Source organism: Microcebus murinus, chromosome 5 (genome assembly GCF_040939455.1).
Source record: "Microcebus murinus isolate Inina chromosome 5, M.murinus_Inina_mat1.0, whole genome shotgun sequence".
Lineage (NCBI taxonomy): Eukaryota > Metazoa > Chordata > Mammalia > Primates > Cheirogaleidae > Microcebus > Microcebus murinus.
This window is the reverse complement of record NC_134108.1, coordinates 2036581-2057655: the sequence shown is the minus strand read 5'-3', so window position 1 is coordinate 2057655 and position 21075 is coordinate 2036581. Positions and strand designations below refer to the sequence as shown.

The window sequence follows — 21075 nt, the reverse complement described above, 5'->3', positions numbered from 1 at the left end:
CAAGGATAGGCAAGGTGAGCCACAGGGGGCATTTCTCACCCCCAGCTTCTCTTAGGGTGACCCCCTAAGATCTTAGGCTAAACCCCGGCAGCTGTGCCTGGCTTAGGTCACCCCTCCCTTGAGGGGTCTTACCCATCATTGACTAACCGGCTATCTTATGGGGTGTACGCAGCAATCACAGGAACAATATGTTTTTCGTGTGGCCTCCAGACCCCCAGTGCCGTGGGGCGGGGCTGCCCTTGCTACTCGCAACTCAGGTCCTTTGTTATGCCTCTAGGCAACACCTTTGTTTATCACAGGGAGCCTGTCCGGAACAGATTACTTTCAAACGCTCTGGGCAGAACACGTACATTACTCACTAACTTTAATTCTTAAACTAGGAAAATATATGTCAGTCCCCTACATGCCACGACGGGAGTTGAAAGCCGGGCTGTGCACTGCTCTCAGGGTGAGTGTGGCTGCCGTGGCTGTTGCTGCTACCCTGCTGGGGAGCGGCAGGGGGGCCCAAGTTCTCCCAGGCACTCCTAGGACAGCCCCCCTCCCCCCTACAGGCCGCAGCGGGGCTGAGATGCAGGTGAACGCACTGCACCCAGCACCTCGCCCAGGCTGTCTGCGTGGAAAAGGCCCCTCTCTCTCTGGTCACAGGCCCCGGGTGCCATTTGGGGACCTTAAAGCCGGGCAGCGCCCCATCCTTGGGCTGACACAGCTGCAGCCCTGCCCTGCTGAGAGGGAACCAGGGAGCCCAGCTCTCCTACCCACACCTGGGACAACTCCCACTGCCCTGCGCCCCGCAGGCTCCTGTGAGGAGGAGATGCAAGCAGACCGCACCGCCGTGGTTTCTTGCCCACGAGGCTCACCTGAAAGGGGCCCTGTCCTCTCTGACCGCGGGCCCACACACGGCATCCCTTTGGGAGGTTAATGCCGGGCCCTGCCCTGCCCTGCCCCACACGTGGACCAAGTCTAAGGTGATGTGGCCGCAGCCGCCACTTGGCTGGGCAGGGGAAGGGGAGAGCAAGGTCTCTTAAGCACGCGTCGGGCGATGCCCAGCACACACCCTGCTATGGGCAGCTGTGGGGCTGCTGCAGACGGGCCCACCCAATCCCTTGCAGTTACCAGTGACACCAACACGGGCCACTTGGGCGGCTTCCCCACCACCGCTACTGTCCCCTCCCACGTCACACCAGCGGCTCAGGGCCTGAGAGCCTGCCCACACACTCAGCCCTGCTCTAACTACCAGCTCCGGAGCAAGCCACCGAAAGGCCCGAGGACTGGCTCTCTGGGACACACCAACACCGCTGCCAGTGAAAGCGGCTCTGGGCCTACATCAGGCCCACTCAGCCCACGGCCGCCACCACTGGGGCCAAAGGACGGGCTCGGCTGCTGTTCAAGTCCCCGCAGTCCGCAGAGCACAGAGCGGGAGTGCCCCGCTTCCTCTCCTTCCCCGACACACAGAGGGAAGGAGCACGGGGCCCGGCCACCCAGCCACACGGGACTTGAGCTGTGTGTGCATGCATGTACAAAGACACGTACACACATACACACGGACACGCACGCCCACGTACATAATACGTACATACACATTTACACACACGTGTACACACGCACACATAAAGGCACACAAACACGTGTGTACACAATATGCATACACTTATAATCCGAACATGCACGGCACACACGTACACATACAATGCATGTGCACACACATGCATGTACACACACGTGCACTTGTACACATACACATGTGTGCCCCGTACGCTAATGCACTCGGACACATGTACACACACGCACAGTACACATGCACACACAACACGTGCAACACGTGCACACACACGCACACCCGCGCGGAGCCGGGCGCGCAGCACGCCCTCCCCAGCCGCGTTCCCCACACCCGGGCAGCGCGCGCCTGGAAGGTTCTGAACTCCCGCCTCTGCCTCCTCCCGGCTCTCCGCGCCCGCGCCGCCCTCCGTCCCCGCGCCGCCACAGGCTCGTCCCCCGCGGCGGCCAAACGCGCGCTCCACGTACGGCCCCGCAGCGCCCCTCCGCGGCCGGCCCGAGTAGCGCACCCACAGCGTCGCCCTGCTCCGCCCCCAGAACGTCCGCATCGCCCCGCCCCCAGCGCGCGACCGCCTTGCGTCACCCCGCCCCCGGAGCGCGCCTCCATATTGCCCCGCCCCCGGAGCGCGCTGCCACAGAGCCCTGCCCTCAGAGTGCGCCTCCGCGGCGGCCGGCTGATTCCTACGCGCCCGAGGCCCCGCCCCTGCGTCCGCCAGAGTCTCGACGCCCCGCCCTCCGACGTGAGGGGCGGGGCCTCGGCGCGCCGCCCTAGCGCCAAGCGGAAGCGCGCCGGCCGCCGGCCGTTGGCGCGGCTTGGGCGGTTGTCTTGGAGAAGCAAGATGGCGGCGACGGCGGCCGCGGTGGCGGCCGAGGAGGACACGGAGCTGCGGGACCTGCTGGTGCACACGCTGGAGAACAGCGGGGTCCTGAACCGCATCAAGGTGGCGCGGGGGCCTGCGGGGCGCGGGGCCTGTGCGGACGGCGGGCGTCACAGCGGGCGCGTGGGGAGGCCCCGCCGGGGCTGGGGCCGCGGTCGCCCGGGCGCCGCGTGGAGAGCCGGCGCGCCCGCGGGTCTCCCCTCCTGCCCGCCCGCGGCGCGCCGGCCCGGGCCCGCAGGACCAGGGTGGCCGGGCCTGTCCCCACCGCCGAGCGCGGCGGGCAGGGCGGCGGGGTCGCGGCGGCGGTCGCACGCAGCCCGGGGCCTCGGTGCGGGGACGGTGGGTCGGGGCGGTCGCTCCTCGGCGTTGGCGGGGCGCGCGGGGGTCGGGGGTCGGGGCTGCGGGCCCTCCGCGACCCCGCACCTGCCACTCGTCCCGCGCGCTCTGTCGTGGCCTTAGACCGTGCGGATGGCGTCTGCAGAACTTACCTCGTGTGCGCTCTTGTCTTGAAAATTGTCTCGAAGGAGGCGTTTCTATTCCTTTACCTGTCTTTCTTTTTTTTGTTTGTTTTTAAAGGCTGAACTCCGAGCAGCCGTGTTTTTAGCACTAGAGGAGCAAGAAAAAGTAGAGGTATGAAATCTCCGGATTTTAATATGACCTTATTCATTAATGCTGAATTTCTAATCAGGTAAAAAAACCCTTTTAGCGTCGCAGTCTGTGGTGGTGTGTGGCTAGGGTTAATTTCAACTATTAAGGGTCATGTTACTATTGGGGGAGAGCCAAAATTCTTCTCTTTTACTGTATCTTTTGAATTTTGAGTAATCTTAAAGTTTAGGTACCAGAGTGACTCTGAGATCAATACTAACCTGAAACAAAAGGTTTCAGGTTAATGGTTGAAGAAATGGTTTCATTGTCAGTGAGTTAACTGCAGGTTGGCTCAGAAACTTTAATTAACATATATTGCAACTCCCTGTGAGGTAGGGGGTACATGCTATTTTTCCCAAAATTATCTGACCATTCAATTATTTAAAAACATTGCGATCTTTCTTGTTGCCCAAAGTCCAACCACCTCTTTGCATTTAAGTGCATAATTTAGCTTTTTTTCTTTGCTCCAAATCCCACCAACTATCCTGAGTCGGTAACCTGGAACTTGTCAACAAGAATCACTCCATAATCAAGATCTTGAACTCTTACTCTGTGACAAATCAGACTCCTGTCCTCCCACTTCTTTAGACCTGTATATGATGCTTGCTCTTTAATTCCGTCAAACCCTTCAGTTCTTTGCTCTTCCTGTATTTGTCCAGGCATCAGTCTCCTCTTGGCTGCTTTTTGTTCTGGACCCCATAGTCCATACTTCAAAAACCCTAACTGCCTTGCCTTTCAGTCATTCTTGGTCTGGAAGGAATCTCAATGGTCATTTAATCCAGCAAATTAACACTCTTTCCTGTTTGTGTGTATGCGCCACTAGAGAAAAGTTGCTCAGCCGTTTGGATTGCTGATGTTACAGGTTGGTGTGTACCAACCTCCCTAGGTCCTGAGCAGTCCTGCAGCTCTGCTCTGCACTCTGCACCTCCCACCGCAACTGCATGTTGGCCTTCTGTTACGCCCTCCTCCTTCCTGGGCAGTTGGTCTGTCCCTTCCTCTGGGAAAATATGGAGGCCATAAGGTTCTAACATTGTATTTTCTTTTCCCAGACACCAATCTTTTGCTCACCTCAGAAAAGGCTTACCTGTGTCTGTGTTTATCTGTACCTCTTTCCTTTCTGCTTTAGTAGAAGGGGCTCTGTCTTGTCCAAGAACAGTCACTTCGTGTAGGTTGTGCCTTCCGTACGCCCTCATCTCCTTGGTTATCTACTGTATCTTTGACCTCTTCCTTTCTGTTGGCTCCTCTCTTGAGCATGAAAACATATTTAAATTGCTCTTAAGAAGAAAACTGTTTTCCTTTTCTCTTATTCTGCGTTTACTACCATTCTATTTTTTCCCTCCCAGCCACATTTTGAAACAATGTGCATATTTATTCCATTTCTTACATTCCAGGTTCTCCTTAATCCATAAAAATCTTAAATCCATCACTATTACTCCTAGAGCAATTTTTTTTTTTTTTTTTGCTATAGTCAAGAAGAATCTCCTAATGGAATATACTTTAGTTCTTTCTTATCTTAGTTGATCTTTGTGGCATTTGACATTCTTAATTCCTGTTTCCTTCTTGAAAATCTCTCTTGACCTTTGGGACCTTTTTCTCTTCTATTTTTCTTCTTTTCCTTTTGACTACTCCTTGGTTTCTTTAGTTTGACCTTCCTTAGACTGTTGATGCGCTATCCTTTAGTTTTCATTCCGTATTCTCTTATTCATGACCTTTAGCTAAACAAGTATCTGAGAGTTTCCCAGGCCTTGCTCTTCTTTCTACCGGCTCAATTGTCAGCTGGCTCTGTGTCTGTCAGTTCTGTATCTGAAGTGTCTCTAGGGGAGGGTTTTGTTGCCCACTTTGCCTGTGTTTCTTTCTTTTCCAGAGTGCTTTATTCCCTTCCTGCTCTCCACTCTACCCTTTGCTGGTGTCCTTCACCATGTCCCTGAAGTCCTTTTCTCCACATTGCTCCTGGATTGTCTGTTTAGAGTACACATATGATCATGTCTCTCCATTTTCTTTAAATGTTTCAGTTGACCCAATGTCTTAAAATTCCCTGGTCCAGCCTACTAAGGACATTTATAATCTTTCCCCTCATTATCTTTTATTTTAACTACTTTGTTGAGGTATAATTGACCGTCAATAAATAGAACATATTTAAAATGTACAATTTGATAAGTTTTAACAGTTATGCAGCTGTGAAATGAATACTGCAATCAAGATAGTGAACATAGGCTGGGCGCGGTGACTCACCCCTGTAATCCTATACTGTGGGAGGCTGAAGCAGGAGGATTGCTCAAGGTCAGGAGTTCGAAACCAGCCTGAGCAAGAGTGACCTCGTCTCAACTATAAATAGAAAGAAATTAATTGGCCTATTAATATATATAGAAAAAATTAGCTGGGCATGGTGGTGCATGTCTGTAGTCCCAGCTACTTGGGAGGTTGAGGCAGGAGGATTGCTTGAGCCCAGGAGTTTGAGGTGAGCTAGGCTGACGCCATGGCACTCACTCTAGCCTGGGTAACAAAGTGAGACTCTTGTCTCAAAAAAAAGATAGTGAACAAATCCATGACCCTCAAAAGTTTCCTTGTGCCCCTTTGCAAGCCCTTGCCAAACATTTTTAAGATCTATATGAATGGAATCATATAGTATGCACCTTTTTTGTGTCTTTTTTCATTCAGCATAATGCATTTGAAATTCATTCATATTGTAGTGTATAATGATAGTTCATTCCATTTGATGAGTTCAGGATTAATAGATCATTCCATTAACCAATCGATTATATGGATATGACAGTTTTTTTTAGCCATTCACCTGCTGATAGCCACTAGGGTGGTTTCCAGTTTTGGAGTGTTGTAAGATTGCTGTGAACATTCATGTACAAGTCTTTGCTTGTATCTGTGATTTTTCTTGAGAAAATATGTAGGGGTGCAATGACTGGATCACATGGTAGGGATATTTTTTTAACTTTTCTAAAAAACTACCAAACTGCTTTCCGAACTGGTTGTGCCGTCTTGCAGTCCCCTCAGCAGTATGTGGTGCTGCCACTACACCAGTAATTCTTGTGGTCTGCTCAAAGAAGCTACCATATGCTGCCTGCATTAGCCTTATTCTCAGCAATAATCAAAGTTTGATGTGCTAGAAGTATTTTTTCTATTTATATTCAGTAAACATAATTACAAAACAAAGTTGGCCTATGGGCCACATAAAATTATCTCATATCCCACACATAAACTGATAATTGGACTCCTGTTCATTGTCACTGTGCTATAAATGATAGATATTTAAGATGATCAAATAGCAAACTTCATATATTTGAAATAATAAATGGTGTTTACATAAGTAAATTTTATTTAACATGAGCTTTTGAAGATAATTTAGCTTCAAAAGCAGTTTAGTAAGCAATTTATAAAACATTAAAAATAAATACAAATGTTTATGGTTTTGTTCTATTAGCTTTGAGAAATTAAATAGCACAAAATAATAGACAGTTGTGGAATAAAGTTAATAAAACCATAATTTTATGGATTACCCCGTATTATATTTTTGCCAACAAATTAAACTTTACATTTTGTACTTTTTAGGATAATCACATGACACTTAAAATATTTCATTTTTTTAACAGAACAAAACTCCTTTAGTCAATGAGAGCCTGAAAAAGTTTTTAAATACAAAAGATGGTAAGATGTTTAATTTGTTCTTGTTTATTTTATCTGTCTCTGTGAATCTTTACACTGTTTGGGAGAAATCAGGAATTTTATGGTGTTAAGTTTATAGTTCTTATAGGTCCTCATTTTAAAACAATATTTCATTGTACAACAATCACATTGCTATTAAATATTTTTGATCATGGGAAATTGTTTGACTAAAGACAATTTTACTCTACAAAGTAGAACACTGGAATTTGTTCATGAAGTGTTACATTGTTTTACAATTAGTTCAGACTGATGATCCTAGAGAAAAAATTGGGAGACGGGGATTTTCAATACTTAATCACATTATTCAGAGAAGAAATTTGTAATTTAAAAAATTTAGAAACCTCTCTCCTGTAAATTTAGTGTATCTTATTTCACAATGTTAAAAAAAGATCTTTAGAGTTCCTAAAGGTTTGCTTACCCATCTTTTTCTTGATCTTTAATAGGTCGTTTAGTGGCAAGTCTTGTTGCAGAATTTCTTCAGTTTTTTAACCTTGACTTTACCTTGGCTGTTTTTCATCCTGAAACTAGCACAGTAAGAATAATGATTTTTGCATATATCCTATTAAACCTTTGATATAAATGAGTTAATATTAAGCTGAAAGTTAATAATATTTGACAACTTATAGTTTCTGGCATACAGATTATTTTCTTCTAGTTGGTTATCTTTTTTCTTAAATACCATCTGAGCTGTCTGATAGCTGGCTGGCTTCGATGTCACTGCTTCCTGTAACTGGAAAGCTTGCTAATGAAGGAGCGAGACTAGGGTTAACTTCAGTATGACGTTAGATTGTGCCTGTCAATGGAGACTTTGAACATGAGGCTCTGTAAAACAAATAAGTATAATTTTTCAAAATGGACATTTCATTAATTAAAAAAACAGTCTCTGAGTTTAGAGATGTTTTTAAGCTCGGAAATGTTTTCTTTATTCTTTGAAAATACTTTGGGTATAATTTTGTGCATCTATATCTCTTTTTTTTTTCCCCTAGTCTCAGGGTCTCGAAGGTCGAGAGAATTTAGCTCGAGATTTAGGTATTATTGAAGCCGAAGGTACTGTGGGTGGACCCTTATTGTTGGAAGTGATCAGACGCTGTCAACAGAAAGAAAAAGGGCCAGCCAGTGGGGACGTGAGTATAATCTTGTGTTACCTTTTTCTATTTGCTATTTTAATTATTGCCTACTTTAGTTCAGCCATGCAGATTAGTGTGGTTATAGTAAACAAGATTTACATAAAGAGAGGTTATTCCTTGAAATGCACTTAGATTGTACAAATGCAAATTTTAATGAAAATTAGAATTGTGCGGTGTCTGACACTGTTGTGTACCTGTTCTGGTTATTGATCCTCAGAGTAAGCCAGACTGGTGCAAATCCCAGCTTCTAACTCACTAGTTGTAAGCCCTCCATTGCCCCCTGTGTGAAACAGGTGTAGGAGGACCTGCCTGCTGTGGGTGTTGTGAGGCTTCTGCGCATGAGCTGAGGCACGTCAGATGCTCAGAATGGTGCTCAGCACAGAAAATACTCGACTAACGTATTATTTTAAATATAAAAGGGCTGGTTTAGAGACTAGTTGATAATTACTTGACTTAAAGCCTTTTTTTAAACTAGGCTTAAAACTAAGCTGTTGATTTTACTTTGAACTGTTTAGAAACAGTTTCATACTACTACTTTTTAAATTAGTAGTTACTTTTCTTACTCTTCACCTTTCTTTTTAGAAATCCTGTTAATGAGATTGATGGTCTAATTTCTATTTATATGGATTAGCTTTACGTAAAGGTATTCTGTTTCACAGATGTGTACAACATCTGTAACTGTTGCAGATACCTGGTTAAATGTGTGCTTTTAGACATAGAAACTTACAGGTAGGAATGTGGAGTACTATGGGCCTTTTTATTTGGAGAGTCTCAGGGTATATTTTCTGTTAGAGTCTTTGCAAAATAGTAAAGTTGCCTGAGTACTGATTACATGTAAGACATGGTTATTGTGTGGGTAATATATGAAAGTTCTGTGTCCTTGAAGAACTCGAAGCTATTCAAGATAAGATATGCTTACATAAGGAAATTAACATTTAAATAATGATTTAAGATTATTGAGCAAATATTGTATAATACATGATTATTCCCAGATGTTTTATGAATAATAGTTGTTTTAGTTTAAAGAGAGAAGTGATTGATTGGTTGTTTTATGCTAAAATTTTATTAAACACAATCTTAGGTGGGAGTAGGGTGTCAGTTGTGGGGTGAGGATCGGGAAGGGTGTTCTGCGAGGGCGGAACAGTGCCAGCGGAGTGTGGGAGCAGGAGAGCCAGGTCCAGGGTCGGGAGTGAGTCAGCTTGCTGAGAGCACAAGTTGTCACCTCAGCTTGTGCATTTCATTTCATTCCTTCACTCATCAGATATTTAACAGGTTTTTTAGTGGGCTAATTTGATGGACATTGTGTTAGATGTTATACTGGGGAATAAAAAACCAGAGGACCCTAGATAGTGTCCTGGACTGCCAGTCTGTAGGTGGCAATGACATCTCTCTTGCTCACCCTTTGTTGGTGTCTGTGGCCCAGACTCATTTCTCCTTTTGCCTGTGTTTTCATTTTCTTTTTAGGTTGCTCTTTGGCTCACCTCACCACAGAGGTGGTTACACATGTTTTTCTCTCTGGTTTGAGCTCCCTTCCTTGTAGCATGGGCTCTGGAGCCAGGCTGCTTGGGTGAAACCTCAGCTGCCACATCCTAGTCACTCAGCCTCCCTGTGCTTTGGGTTCCTTGTCTGCAGGATGGAGATCACAGAAGCAGCACCTCATGGGGTTGTGGGCACTTCGGGAGGCAGTGTGCGTGAAGCTTTTAGAACGGCACTTGGCACGTAGACTCCACGTACCCTTACAACCGGCCATCCGTATCTGTGAGTCCCACATCAGCAAGTCAACAAACCATGAATTGAAAATATGTGGGGAAAATAACAATAAAAAACAATACAAATAAAAGAAAAACAGCATGACAACTACATAGCATTTATGTTGTATTGGTATGTGGGAGGATGTGCCCAGGTTATGTGGAAGTACGCTGTCTCCCACATGGGACTTGAGCATCTCCTGGTTTTGGTATCTGAAGGAGGGTCCTGGAACCAGTCCCCTACAGATACCAAGGAAGACTTGTATTCCTTGATACCAAGGAAGACTTGTATTCCATCATTATTATTACTGTTCCTTATTCTTCCTGTTAGCCTTACTGTGTGGATGGCTCCCTGAGTCCGGCTCGATCTGCCCTAGTCCAGCTCGGTCCTTTCCCCTAGCTCCTGACAGAATCCACAGCTCTGCACGTCAGTCCCCCACTGGCACGTTTAAATCCTATGGGAAAAGATTAACTTTATTCTCTTCACTTCTAAAAAGGTAAAAACAGTAAGGACATTTCCACTCCTCCCCTCAAATACACCCCTCTTCAGCTCTTGCTCACTTCTGTTTATATTCTGTTCCTATGACGCCTTGGTTCCAGCCGGAGCACCTTCACGTGTGTGCTGGATTCAGTCGTCCTGTCGGGAAAGATTCACTCCCGCCCACACCCGCCAGCTCTGGCAGCAGGCCTGGAAGGAAGAGTACTTGCTGGAAGGCTTTCCCTCAAGTGCTAGACAGCATGTGTGCCTCGGACAGACCCTATAAAAGCCTTCCTATGCGGTTGGCGTGATTTGAAAATCAAGACTGGTCACTGTATTCTTCGGCACTGCATTCTGCCTGGTGGACCTGAACCCTCTCGTCAGTTCGCCCTGTTTCATAACTGTGATTCTGGCGCATAGACCCAGAGTAGGAATTCTGTGTCTTCAAAACAGAATTGGTTTACTCCTCTAAATTGCAGCACCATTAAGTCGGACATTTGATCTCCGCTTTCTGCTAGTTTTCCCCTCTTAAATTTCATCTTAATAGCTTGAGTATATATGTATACATGTGTAAACAAATATTTAAAATGGGGTCTCAAAGATGTCTGTTTTGGCTTTTCCATCATTTTACTAGTGTTTTATTCTATTACTTTGAGAGGAAACCTGTCATATATAATAAGATAAAAAATTAGAGGTTTTGTTGACCTTTGACTGTAGAAAGCTAGCTGTGTATTTATTAAGCCCATTGAGCTCAATTACTGATGCTTTTTACCAAAATTGCATTTTATAAACCACCTTAAGAATTAAGTTGCTGTGCCCCACATGCCTTCAGTGGGATTGCTGGTTGACTTTATTGAATGTTCAGCTGCAGTTAGTGAAAAATGCATACGTTTTTGTTTTTTGTGCTGCTCAATGAATTGTTTTCAGCTCCTTTACCACATTGTCATCCGGGTCCTCACCTGTGAACGTCTCCTCCCAAGGGCTCTGATCCTTCTAGGGATGCTCCTCTCTTCAATCTCTGCTATTCACTGTCGATTTATTTTTAAAGTTCAGCTCTTGGTGTGTTACTTCCCTCTTTTAAAAGTGCAATGGCTGTGTAACGGCAACTGAAGGGTTTCCAGATTCTTCAACCATAATTAAAGATCCTGCATGAATAATGGTCTAGCCCGTCATTTTGGCCTTATGCCCTTTGTTTTGAAGCGTGGAACCTTATACTTAAGCCACGTTGAACTTACGCTTTGAAAGTAGCTTGTGCTTTTTTCCTTCTCTTATTTTCTTTTCTTATTCTCTACCTGAAATTACACATCTTTCCCCTGCCCCAGCTGTGGAGTTTTATCGTTCTGGTTTCTCCTCAACTGTGACTTCCTCTTGTTCTGCCCGCTCCCTACTGGCAGCTGTGTGGTAATTTAGCCTCATTCTGCCAGGTCGTAGTAGTGGTCTGCACGTCTCTGCTGTGTTACTGGGTCATACATTCAATGAGGACATAGGCTTTATCTTCGTATCCCTTGCAGGGTCTAAGACACTGACTTTTGACAGATACTTGTTCGTAGTCAGTGGGAAGGAAGTCTTTGAGGACTTTCTTGTACAGGAGTGTCATTTGGAAGACAGATTTATGAATGTTAGATGGGCGAAATATAGAGAAGTTAGAAGATTAGAAAAAAGTGAGACCCATAAAAAGGCAAATCTAGGTAAGAGTGGTAGCAGTAAGAGTAGAAATAAATGCACAGATGAAGATGACCTTTTACAGGACAAGTCAACAAGGCTTAGTAAATTAGTGTTTTGGTGTAAGACCAGGGCATAGAAGGCAACATGGGGAAAAGAAGAGCTCTCAGAGGCAACATTGAAGATTTTAGCCTGGGAGAAGCCGATGCTGTCGTCAGAAAGGGTGGACTCGGGGGAACAAAGTTAGAGCAGCACATTCTCATGACATCGTAAAGGATTTTTGTAGCAAAATTAGCCAATATTTAATGTGTGCACAGTGTCATAGAGGTTGTGATAATAATAGTGGATGAATTTTAGGAAGTGGGTTTGATTCAAGAAACGTCTTTGCAGACTCCTGCTTAGCGTTTACCACGGTGCTCGGAACCTGTGATGACAGGGCACAGGACAGACAGACAGATGACCTTGTGACAGCTGGGCTAGAACAAGGGCTTTAAAAATGAAAGAGAAAAAATGGGTGAGAGTATAAAAGAGGAAGAGAGTACTGCCCTTTGAAGGGGGTGAAGTTTTTTATGAGAGAGTTGCTATTTGGTATTTTTTGTGAGTGGAAATGAAGTAGGGAAACAAAGCCAAGGAGGGTGGAAAGTGGGTCTCGAGACTCGCAGGGTGAGCTGGCCTAGAGAGTGGGGAGGGCGTGAGGAGTCGTGTGGGGTGGAGTGGGCAGCCTGCAGGCCGAGTGAACTGCTCCGCAGATAGTTAGAATCTGGGTGTGTGTGTGTGTGTGTGTGTGTGTGTGTGTGTGTGTGTGTGTAAAATTAGAGGAAAATCTAAAAAGGGTATTTATATTGAGGAAAAAATTAAAATACCAACATTATATAGTGTTTTTAAATGCTAATATTCCATGGAAATGCAATTAGTATATTCATGCTTTATTCTTAAATGTGTTTTAATTTTAAACTGAAATGTTCCAGGGTGCACTGGAGCTGTCCGAGGTACATCCTCCACCCAAGTCACCAGAAGGAAAAGCAGGTGTGCACACACCACCAAGTAAGGTGAGTTCGCTGCCGGCGTGGCAGCAACTTCTGGACTGAGACTCCAGAGGGCTCTGCTTCTCTCTCTCTGGTCTTCATTTGTTACAAATGTTGTTGTTGCTTTGTAACACAGTTGCTTTAGTTTCTGGAAAATACTTTTTCCCTTTGATTCAGTATACATTAAAAAAATTTTTTTTTGCTTTGTGGTAATTTCACATTGTATCGTGGAAGGGAATATGCTGTTAAGTAACAGAATTGTAGAATATTTGGATTCATTTGGTACTTTGAACATTTTTTTCTTCCATTAACAAGGTTTACTTTCTTTTCATTTGTAAGTTTCTAGTTTGAGGATATTAGATTCCAGAATATAAAATTGTTGCATTGCCTTTTGCAGAGTTCTAGATGGGTGATCAAATTTGGAATTGTAGATCATGATGGTTTCTTATAAAAATGAGCTGTTTTGATGGGATTTATAAGAAAATACATGTACTGTGGCTACATTCGTGTGTGTCTGTATGTGTGCATGCATGTGTGTATGTGTATGTGTTTTATGAGATGTTAAAGGTAAGACCTGATTTTAGGGATTTGGCATAATGGAAGAAAAAAATGAGCTGGACAGTTGAATTGAAGATCAAGGATATAGATAATGATAAATATAGAAATAATAGGTAATGGATAAAAAGATGATTGTCAGGAAATTTGTTGTCTCAGGTGGTTGGCATGACTTGGTAGTACCTGCCAATCTTATCAAAGGGAGGGTTTGGATCCTGTCTTAGTCCATTCAGGCTGCCATAACAAAACAACATAGATTCAGTAGTTTATAAACAACAGAAGTTGATTTCTCACAGCCCTGGAGGCTGGAAGTCCACGATCAGGGCACCAGCATGGTGGGTTTCTGGTGAGAGCCGTCTTCTGGGTTGCATAGTGCGGTCTTCCCAGTGTGTCCTCACATGGTGGAAATACGACAAGAGTGCTCTCTGGGGTCCCTTTTAGGTGGGCCCCTAATGCCATTCACGAGGGCTCTATCCTCATGGCCTAAATGCTAACCAAAGGCCTGCCTCCTAATGCCATCACATTGGGGTGATGATTTCAGGTGTGAATTTGGTGGGGACAGACACACATGTACAGTCTATCAGATCAGTTTTGTGTTTGTGCGTTTGATTTCCATTCTGTAGGAAAAGAGGTATGCTGTCGATACATTCCAAAAGATTAGGCTTTTACGTGGTCCATCGTGGTATATTGACCTTAGAAAAAAGTTGTATCTTTTTTAAATTAGATAAACTTCCAGAGGGTAGTGAATATACTGCTAAAAATGTCTTTCTTTTCTAAATGGCTAGGCTCAGAACATTGCTGAAAGATTGCTGTTATTTATTGCTTGTTCTTTGATGTTGTTGCTCCTTTTTAATTTTTTTAGTTTAGAAATCTAAAGGAATTTTATACTCTTTTTAACAACAGAAAGAGACCATTGAATTGTTTATAGTTGTTCCTTCCTTCTGAGAATTTATAATAAAAAGATTTTTTTTAAGAGATTTTTTTTTTCCCTTAATGCTCATGGGATGCTATAACCTCGATGACAGAGAGAACAAGGTCATGAGTAAATTTAAAAATTTTCTTTGGCCGGGCGCGGTGGCTCATGCCTGTAATCCTAGCACTCTAGGAGTCCGAGGCAGGTGGATTGTTTGAGCTCAGGAGTTCGAGACTAGCTTGAGCAAGAGTGAAATCCCATCTCTACTAAAAATAGAAAGAAATTAGCTGGACAACTAAAAATATGGAAAACAAAATTAGCTGGGCATGGTGGCACATGTCTGTAGTCCCAGCTTCTCCGGAGACTGAGGCAGGAGGATCGCTTGAGCCCAGGAGTTTGAGGCTTCTGTGAGCTAGGCTGACGCCATGGCACTCTAGCCAGGGCAACAGAGTGAGACTCTGTCTCAAAAAAAGGAAAAAATTCCTTCAATGAATTGCAGATAAAAGAACCTGTGTAATAAAGCTTTATTTTCCATGAAAGTGTCTGGCTATAGAAATATTAAAATTAATAATTATTCCAAAATACTTATCAGTACCTATATATAGCATTTAGCTATTTTGAAGCTCTCTTTTTAGCATATTCTTACTTTTTAAAGCAAATCAGCAATAGTAACTTTCTGCATAAGGTATGTCTTCAGGATAAAATATTAAAGTCTGTTCTATATACTCTTATTCTATTTACTTTTTTTTTTTTTTAAGATCTAAGACTTAGGAGGAGAATCTTAAGTGTGTTGAGTCAGTTTGGAAAGGCTGCTCTGGACCCTTACAGGGAGGCGCTGACCATTTCTGAGGCTGGTGTAGAGAGCAGTGTCTGTCCTGCAGGTGGCCGGCCCCACTTCTCCTGCCGCCCTCCGGATGTTTTCACTGTAGTCTCCGTTTTTCAGTTGGCCTCTATATCCAGGGTGGCCACTTTAGAATAGAGCCTCAGATACTCTTTGGTGGGGTTGGGGTGGGATCTGTTTCAAGGCAAATCCTTATTTGGGTGTTTAAAATGCAATTCCCCTGAAATCCTAAAGGACCCAGATTTGGGATCCAGTACTCTCCCCACCCTTTTCTTGCCAGCTACCTCCCAGTGGTACCTGGTCAGTCTTGAGAGCCCTGGAGAGTGCTGGAGACTCCCCAGGGACAGGGTCCAGCCCGCCTTTAGGGACCAGTTTTGTATGCTCCTGAGGAAGGGAGAGCAAGATAAAGGTCAGGGCAAGTCTTCAAAAGAGGCTGCTTAGGATTTCAAGCAAGGCTTGCTTAGAATGTTGCTAAATGTAGCATGAAAGAAGTGGTTCTTCACCCAATAGAAGCCGAACAGGTGAAGGCTACAGTATCTGCAGTTGCCCCAAACTGTTGGAAACAGTATAGTTAAACATGAATTGAACCACTTTAGGAACAGAGTTAAGAAAGGACAAAAGGAGCAGGCTTCAGAGAGGAACATGGTTAGATTTTTTTTATTTTTAAGAAATTTTCTAATACAAATATTTGGTAATGAAGTAGTTTATTTTTAAAGATTTATATATTATGGTAAAATGTCATTTTATTCTCATGCTCAGATACCAAGGTATAAAGGACAAGGTAAGAAGAAGACAAGCGAGCAGAAGTCTGGTGACCAGGTAACATGCATGAGGGCAAAGGAGAAGGCAGCAGCCCTTGGACCATGGGGCCTCCGTGGCCCCATAGTCCTGTCGGCTGCGTTCTGAGTTTTCTTTTGAAATGTCACTTGCGTTTATCCATAATCAGAACATGAGAAAGTAGTGGCGGCATGAAACAAAAAGTAGTTTGTCAGTTTTTATCTAGGTGAAAATCATACTGTTGTATTTTAAAACTGTGCTGTCAGTTTTACTTTGAAAATTCCTTGTTTTGTTGGCAATAAAAGAATTGAAAGTATTTATTTTCCTTTTGAGTGGATGATGATATACATATTATTAACATTATGATTTTTATCTGAGGAAAATAGAACATCAAACTACTTTTTGGATAAGTTCCAATTGATAAATTAAAAGTTAAGCTTATTTCCTTCAAGACATTTTTGGGTTCTGCCGCTGTTTGGACTCTGGCACGTTTATTAACCTTACTCAGGGCCCTGCCCGCAGGGACCTCGGGCCAGCGCTGCAGGTGGCAGTGCGCTGGCTGCTGCTTCTTCCTCCCCTGGAGCTCACAAAGATGCGCTACGCCAGTAGTGAGCTGCTTATGAAATTTAAGTGTTAGAGGTCTTAGAAACATTAGCAGTACTGTCTTTTTGCATCTATTTAGAATGAGACAGAATGATCTAATTTTCAGTTCTATAAGATTGATTGATTAGTTCTGTGTTAAACCTTGGTTTATGTATAGATTTTGTCACTAAGTCGTACCCCTTCAAAATTGAAGGCTTTGAAAAAATTCTATAGGTTACGTTAGCTGGCTTTAGTTCTAGTGGTTCCAGAGGTAAATTCCTATTCTCTTTTTGTTCATACTGTTCTTTATGCATTATTAAGTAATGTTTTAAAATAATTATTCAGTAGGTATTTTTTGAGCATTTACATAGTGAAAGGCATTGCCTGTTAAATGCTGTGGGCAAGCCATGTTTAATACAGTCCTCACTTAGGGGTTTACAATCTAGTTGGAAAGGTGAGACATACCTTAAGAGAGATAATTAATATAAAAGTGTTTTTTATAGATTCTTTTAGCTAGTTTCTTGGACTTTAAAAAAAATTAAAAGCACATTTTATAGTATTAAGTTTTTATAACTTATTGGTGGTGTGGTTTTAAAGAAGTTGAAACATTTTGAGGAAGTGTGTGCATAGAACCCAAGCATACCGAGGGACAGGTTTTCACTTTGTGTCACATGGCACACTGCGGTGGGCTCAGACTTCAGCCTCCACTGTGCTTTGGGCACGGCCTCGTGTGCCTCCCGACTCGAGGGGGACTGAAGAACCCGGACCGGCCCTTTCCCAGGGTCAGTTTGTGAGTTGGGCCTCTTCCCCCATTTCACTGTTGTGTTCCTGAGCCCAGGGTGCTGCTTCGGTCACTTGGAAACCTTTTTCCCTCTTCTTCCCTGATCTTGCTTCTGAATTGCCCTTTGTAAGAGGGCTGCGGTGTCCTCAGCAGCCGGTTCCCACCTCATGCAGAGAAGCCCTTACTTAGCTCTTCATCCTCTGCCTTTCTGCTTTGTCGTGTGCATGCAGTAGGTTCCCAGCTTCCTTAATGTTTTTAACATGTTAATCCTGCGTTGCATGTAGTAGTTGAGGTTGTACACAGCCAGACTCCAGGGGGAGCCATTCACGTGCTTGGTGTGTGGCATTTTCGAAGTTGTGTCTGCCCTGCAGGTGCAGGGCAGGGGCCCATGGTGCTGGATGTGTCTTGCTGTTCCCTGCAAATGCGCGGGAGACAAGTGTTAAGGCTCCTTCAGAGACTCCGGGTAGTTTCTTCAGGGAAGCTACATTCGTGTTAGAAATAAACTTTTAAAAATTATTGATATATATATATAATATACACACACACATAACTGGTTTGTAAGGGTTTAGAGCTAATTTATCTTGGGTAAAACTAAAAGTTCTTGTTTTTGTTATTGAGAGACATTAAAGATAAAATGAAATAAATACAAAGATAAAAGATTTGGAATACTAGTAGGATAAATATTAACTTGGAGGACATTTTTTTAATGAGCTAAAAGTTTTGAAATATGTGTTAATGCTTACTTCCAGAGTGTCATCTGTGATAATTTGTTTCATTGTATACCACTTTGCTGTCTGAAAAAATATAATACATATCAAAAATTGCAGTAGACTTCTGGTAAACTCTATTAACTTAGATTTTTACCATTTATTTGGAAAAATTGAGAAAGATGCTAGATTGTTTTAATATTTGGAATTAGGTGTTTCTTATAACAGTAAATGTAATATGAAAGGTTATATCCTTTATTTTTATAATCAGTTTTCAGGTGTTTTAAAACTAATCTGTATTGGGGTTCTTTTTGCTTCAAATTCTTAAAAATAGGACTTTTCTTAATTCATTATTTCTTGTTTTAAAAATTCTAGGATAAGCCCAGCTTTGTTGTTGATTTAGGGCAGTGATGGTACTCAAGTTTTGTGTATGTTTCGGGGTATATGTTTCTGTGTCATTTGCAGTCACCTCAGGATTTTCCAAATAAACCAAGGTTGTTATTCTCTTAACTCACTCACACCTCCCCTCCGTCCAGAGCGAATGGGTGTGTGAATAAGTGAACGTTCTCAGCACTCAGCCCTTCCGGTGCTGCGCGGCCGGCTCTCTAACTCTGGCCATTTGAAGTTCCAGACTTGATGTCTCGGCCCCACGTGCCAGCTGAGCCCTGGCAGCTGCTGAGGGGAGGGAGGGGCTGAGGACGTTGAGGGTGGGACGGCTGTGCACAGGGCTGTGTCCGAGTCTTCCGGCAGAGCTGGAAGATGATGCTTCTGTTGTGCATCTGTAGGAGTCACGAACTGTTTGCAGATGGTAGGGATAGAGTTTCTCTTAGAAACACTGAGTTTTTAGAAAGACAGGTTTGTTTTGTGGTTCCAGAATTCTACAGTATTTACGTTTCTAGGTTAACAGATTAAACTTTATGTGTCTGTTACAAGTATAGTAAAATTACTTCTCTCAATAGTTTGTTAATAAGTCATAATCACCCCGCAGGGCCGGGGAGGGGGTAGAAGGTAAAGGCGGGTGGGGAAGAGAATCAGACACAGGTGGCCCTGCTCACCTGCAGCTTCCACATCCACTGATGCAGCAAACTGTAGATAGATCAAAAATAAAAATATATAAAACATAAAAAATAATGCAGATTGAAAAACGATCCCATGTGACAACTATTTACATGGCATTTAATTGTGTTTGGTATTATGAGTGCCCCAGAAATGATTGAAAGTATACAGGAGGATGTGCAGATTATATGCGAGTATTCAAGGCCTTGGGCATCCTGGGCTTGTTGGTGAAGGTCCTGGATAGTGAGGGACAGTTGTATTGCATGAGTTTTTTGAATACTTTTGCAAGTACTGGAGTATTTCTTTGACTTTGTTTCCCTCGCTGTGAACAGTATAGAGTAAGCCTTCAGTTTGGAAAAACTAAATTCTTTTTTCCAGGTTTTTAAGACATTCTAGTGATAAATCAGTTTTTGACTACGGAAAAATTAGTAGTGTTTTTCACTGTGAAATGTTTCTTCAATTCTAATTTTCCATTTATCTGAACTGATTGAACTCTTGGTTGTTTAAGTATACTATTGGAAAATTAAATGTATTCTAAAACCTTCTTATAACTTTACTGTAATTTACCATAAAGTTTATTATTAGGCTTGAGCTCCATCCCAGGGAATTTAATAAATGTAGTGCTGTGCAATGGGTCCCTCACCTTTACGAAAAGATAGAACTTAAGTTTTAGTTATTTATTATAAATTATTAGTTTCCTAGGCTGCTGTAATGAAATACCACAAATTGAGTGGCTTTAAACAACAGAAATGGATTGTCTCACAGCTCTGGAGGCTTTAGAAGGTGGAAATCCAGGTGTCAGCAGGTTTCTTGCTTGGCGTCTGGTGGTTGCTGGCAGTCCTAGGTGTCCTTTGGTTTGTAGACCTGTCACTCCAGTCTGCCTCCATATCTGCATGGTGGTCCCTGTGTGTCCTCCCCTTCTTACAGGGACACCAGTCATGTTGGGGTAGAGCCAAGGCCCACCCTACCGACAGTATGGCCTCGTCTCGACCGAATACGTCTGCAGGGACACTGTGTCCAAGTCAGGTTGCACTCTGGGGTGTGGGGAGTTAGGGCTCAGTGTGTCTCTCTTGTGGGACACGAGTCAACTCACAACAACTTCTAAGGTTGTTCAGGAAATGAATTCTGAGACATGGCTGCAAGATTTTTGTTTTTAAAGTCACTCTTCTTGATTTTAAATAATAATTAACCATAGCTATTTGGCTTCATTCTGAATCTTAACTTCAATTTAGCCAAATCCAGGTGATAGAAAACCCAAGTAATTGAAGTTTACGTATGTAACATAAAGGCATGTCTTTAGCCATGACGAAGGTTTTTAAATAGAGATTCCAGGGTATACACACGTGTACAGACGGTCCCCAACTTAAGATGGTCGACTTAATGTTGTCAGTAGTGATCACACTTTGAACTTTAGAGTGTGAAACGCTCTTGGTGCTGAGCAGCGGCACGGGACCGCAGCTCCCAGGCAGCCACGTGGTCACGCGTGTGCAAGCAGCTAACACTCTACGGTGCTCTGTGCTGCCAGCATGTTTTGGGTGTTGTGCTTTTGCATCCCGTCTTGTCTATAAAATGCTCACTTTTAGCTTGAGATATTTTCAATTTATGATGGGTTTATCAGGATGTAACCCTGTTTTGGGGGCGCATCTGCATACACATGCACATCTGGACTTCCTCCATTGAAATTGCTCTAAAGTTTTACAGTACTTTTGTTTTAATCTCTGCAGAATGTTTTAATGACAGATCTTTCTCCTCTTAGTGTGGATTTTTTTAATAGCAAAAGTTATTTGGAATTAACTTTAGTGAATTTATCAATAACTTAGTTGGGTAATGGTCTTTTGGTAAAAAAATGAGCCATGTAGTTACAAAGAAATGACATGTTCTTATGTGGTTTAGACATTGATTTTGAGGTGGGGGAAGTGGCTCACACCTGTAATCCCAGCACTCTGGGAGGCCGAGGTGGGAGAATTGCTTGAAGTCAGAAGTTTAAGATGAGCCTGAGAGCCGGGCGTGGTGGCTCATGCCTGTAATCCCAGCACTCTGGGAGGCCGAGGCGGGCGGATTGCTCAAGGTC

At 43.6% G+C, this 21075-nt stretch overlaps 1 protein-coding gene across 2 annotated transcripts in view; it reads left to right on the top strand.

Annotated features, from left to right (window-relative positions):
• Nucleotides 1-2302: 2302 nt before the first annotated feature.
• CEP43 (centrosomal protein 43) overlaps nucleotides 2303-21075 on the top strand; it is a 36509-nt gene continuing 17736 nt past the window's right edge. Inside the window, exons 1-7 of one of the 2 annotated variants that reach the window (XM_076002799.1) lie at nucleotides 2303-2495; nucleotides 3009-3062; nucleotides 6680-6734; nucleotides 7196-7284; nucleotides 7739-7876; nucleotides 12736-12816; nucleotides 15861-15920. In XM_076002799.1, the coding sequence (XP_075858914.1) occupies nucleotides 2394-2495; nucleotides 3009-3062; nucleotides 6680-6734; nucleotides 7196-7284; nucleotides 7739-7876; nucleotides 12736-12816; nucleotides 15861-15920 (579 nt within the window). In that variant the 5' untranslated portion in view covers nucleotides 2303-2393. The remainder of the gene's footprint in view (nucleotides 2496-3008; nucleotides 3063-6679; nucleotides 6735-7195; nucleotides 7285-7738; nucleotides 7877-12735; nucleotides 12817-15860; nucleotides 15921-21075) is intronic. The other variant, XM_076002800.1, reaches the window with a different exon arrangement.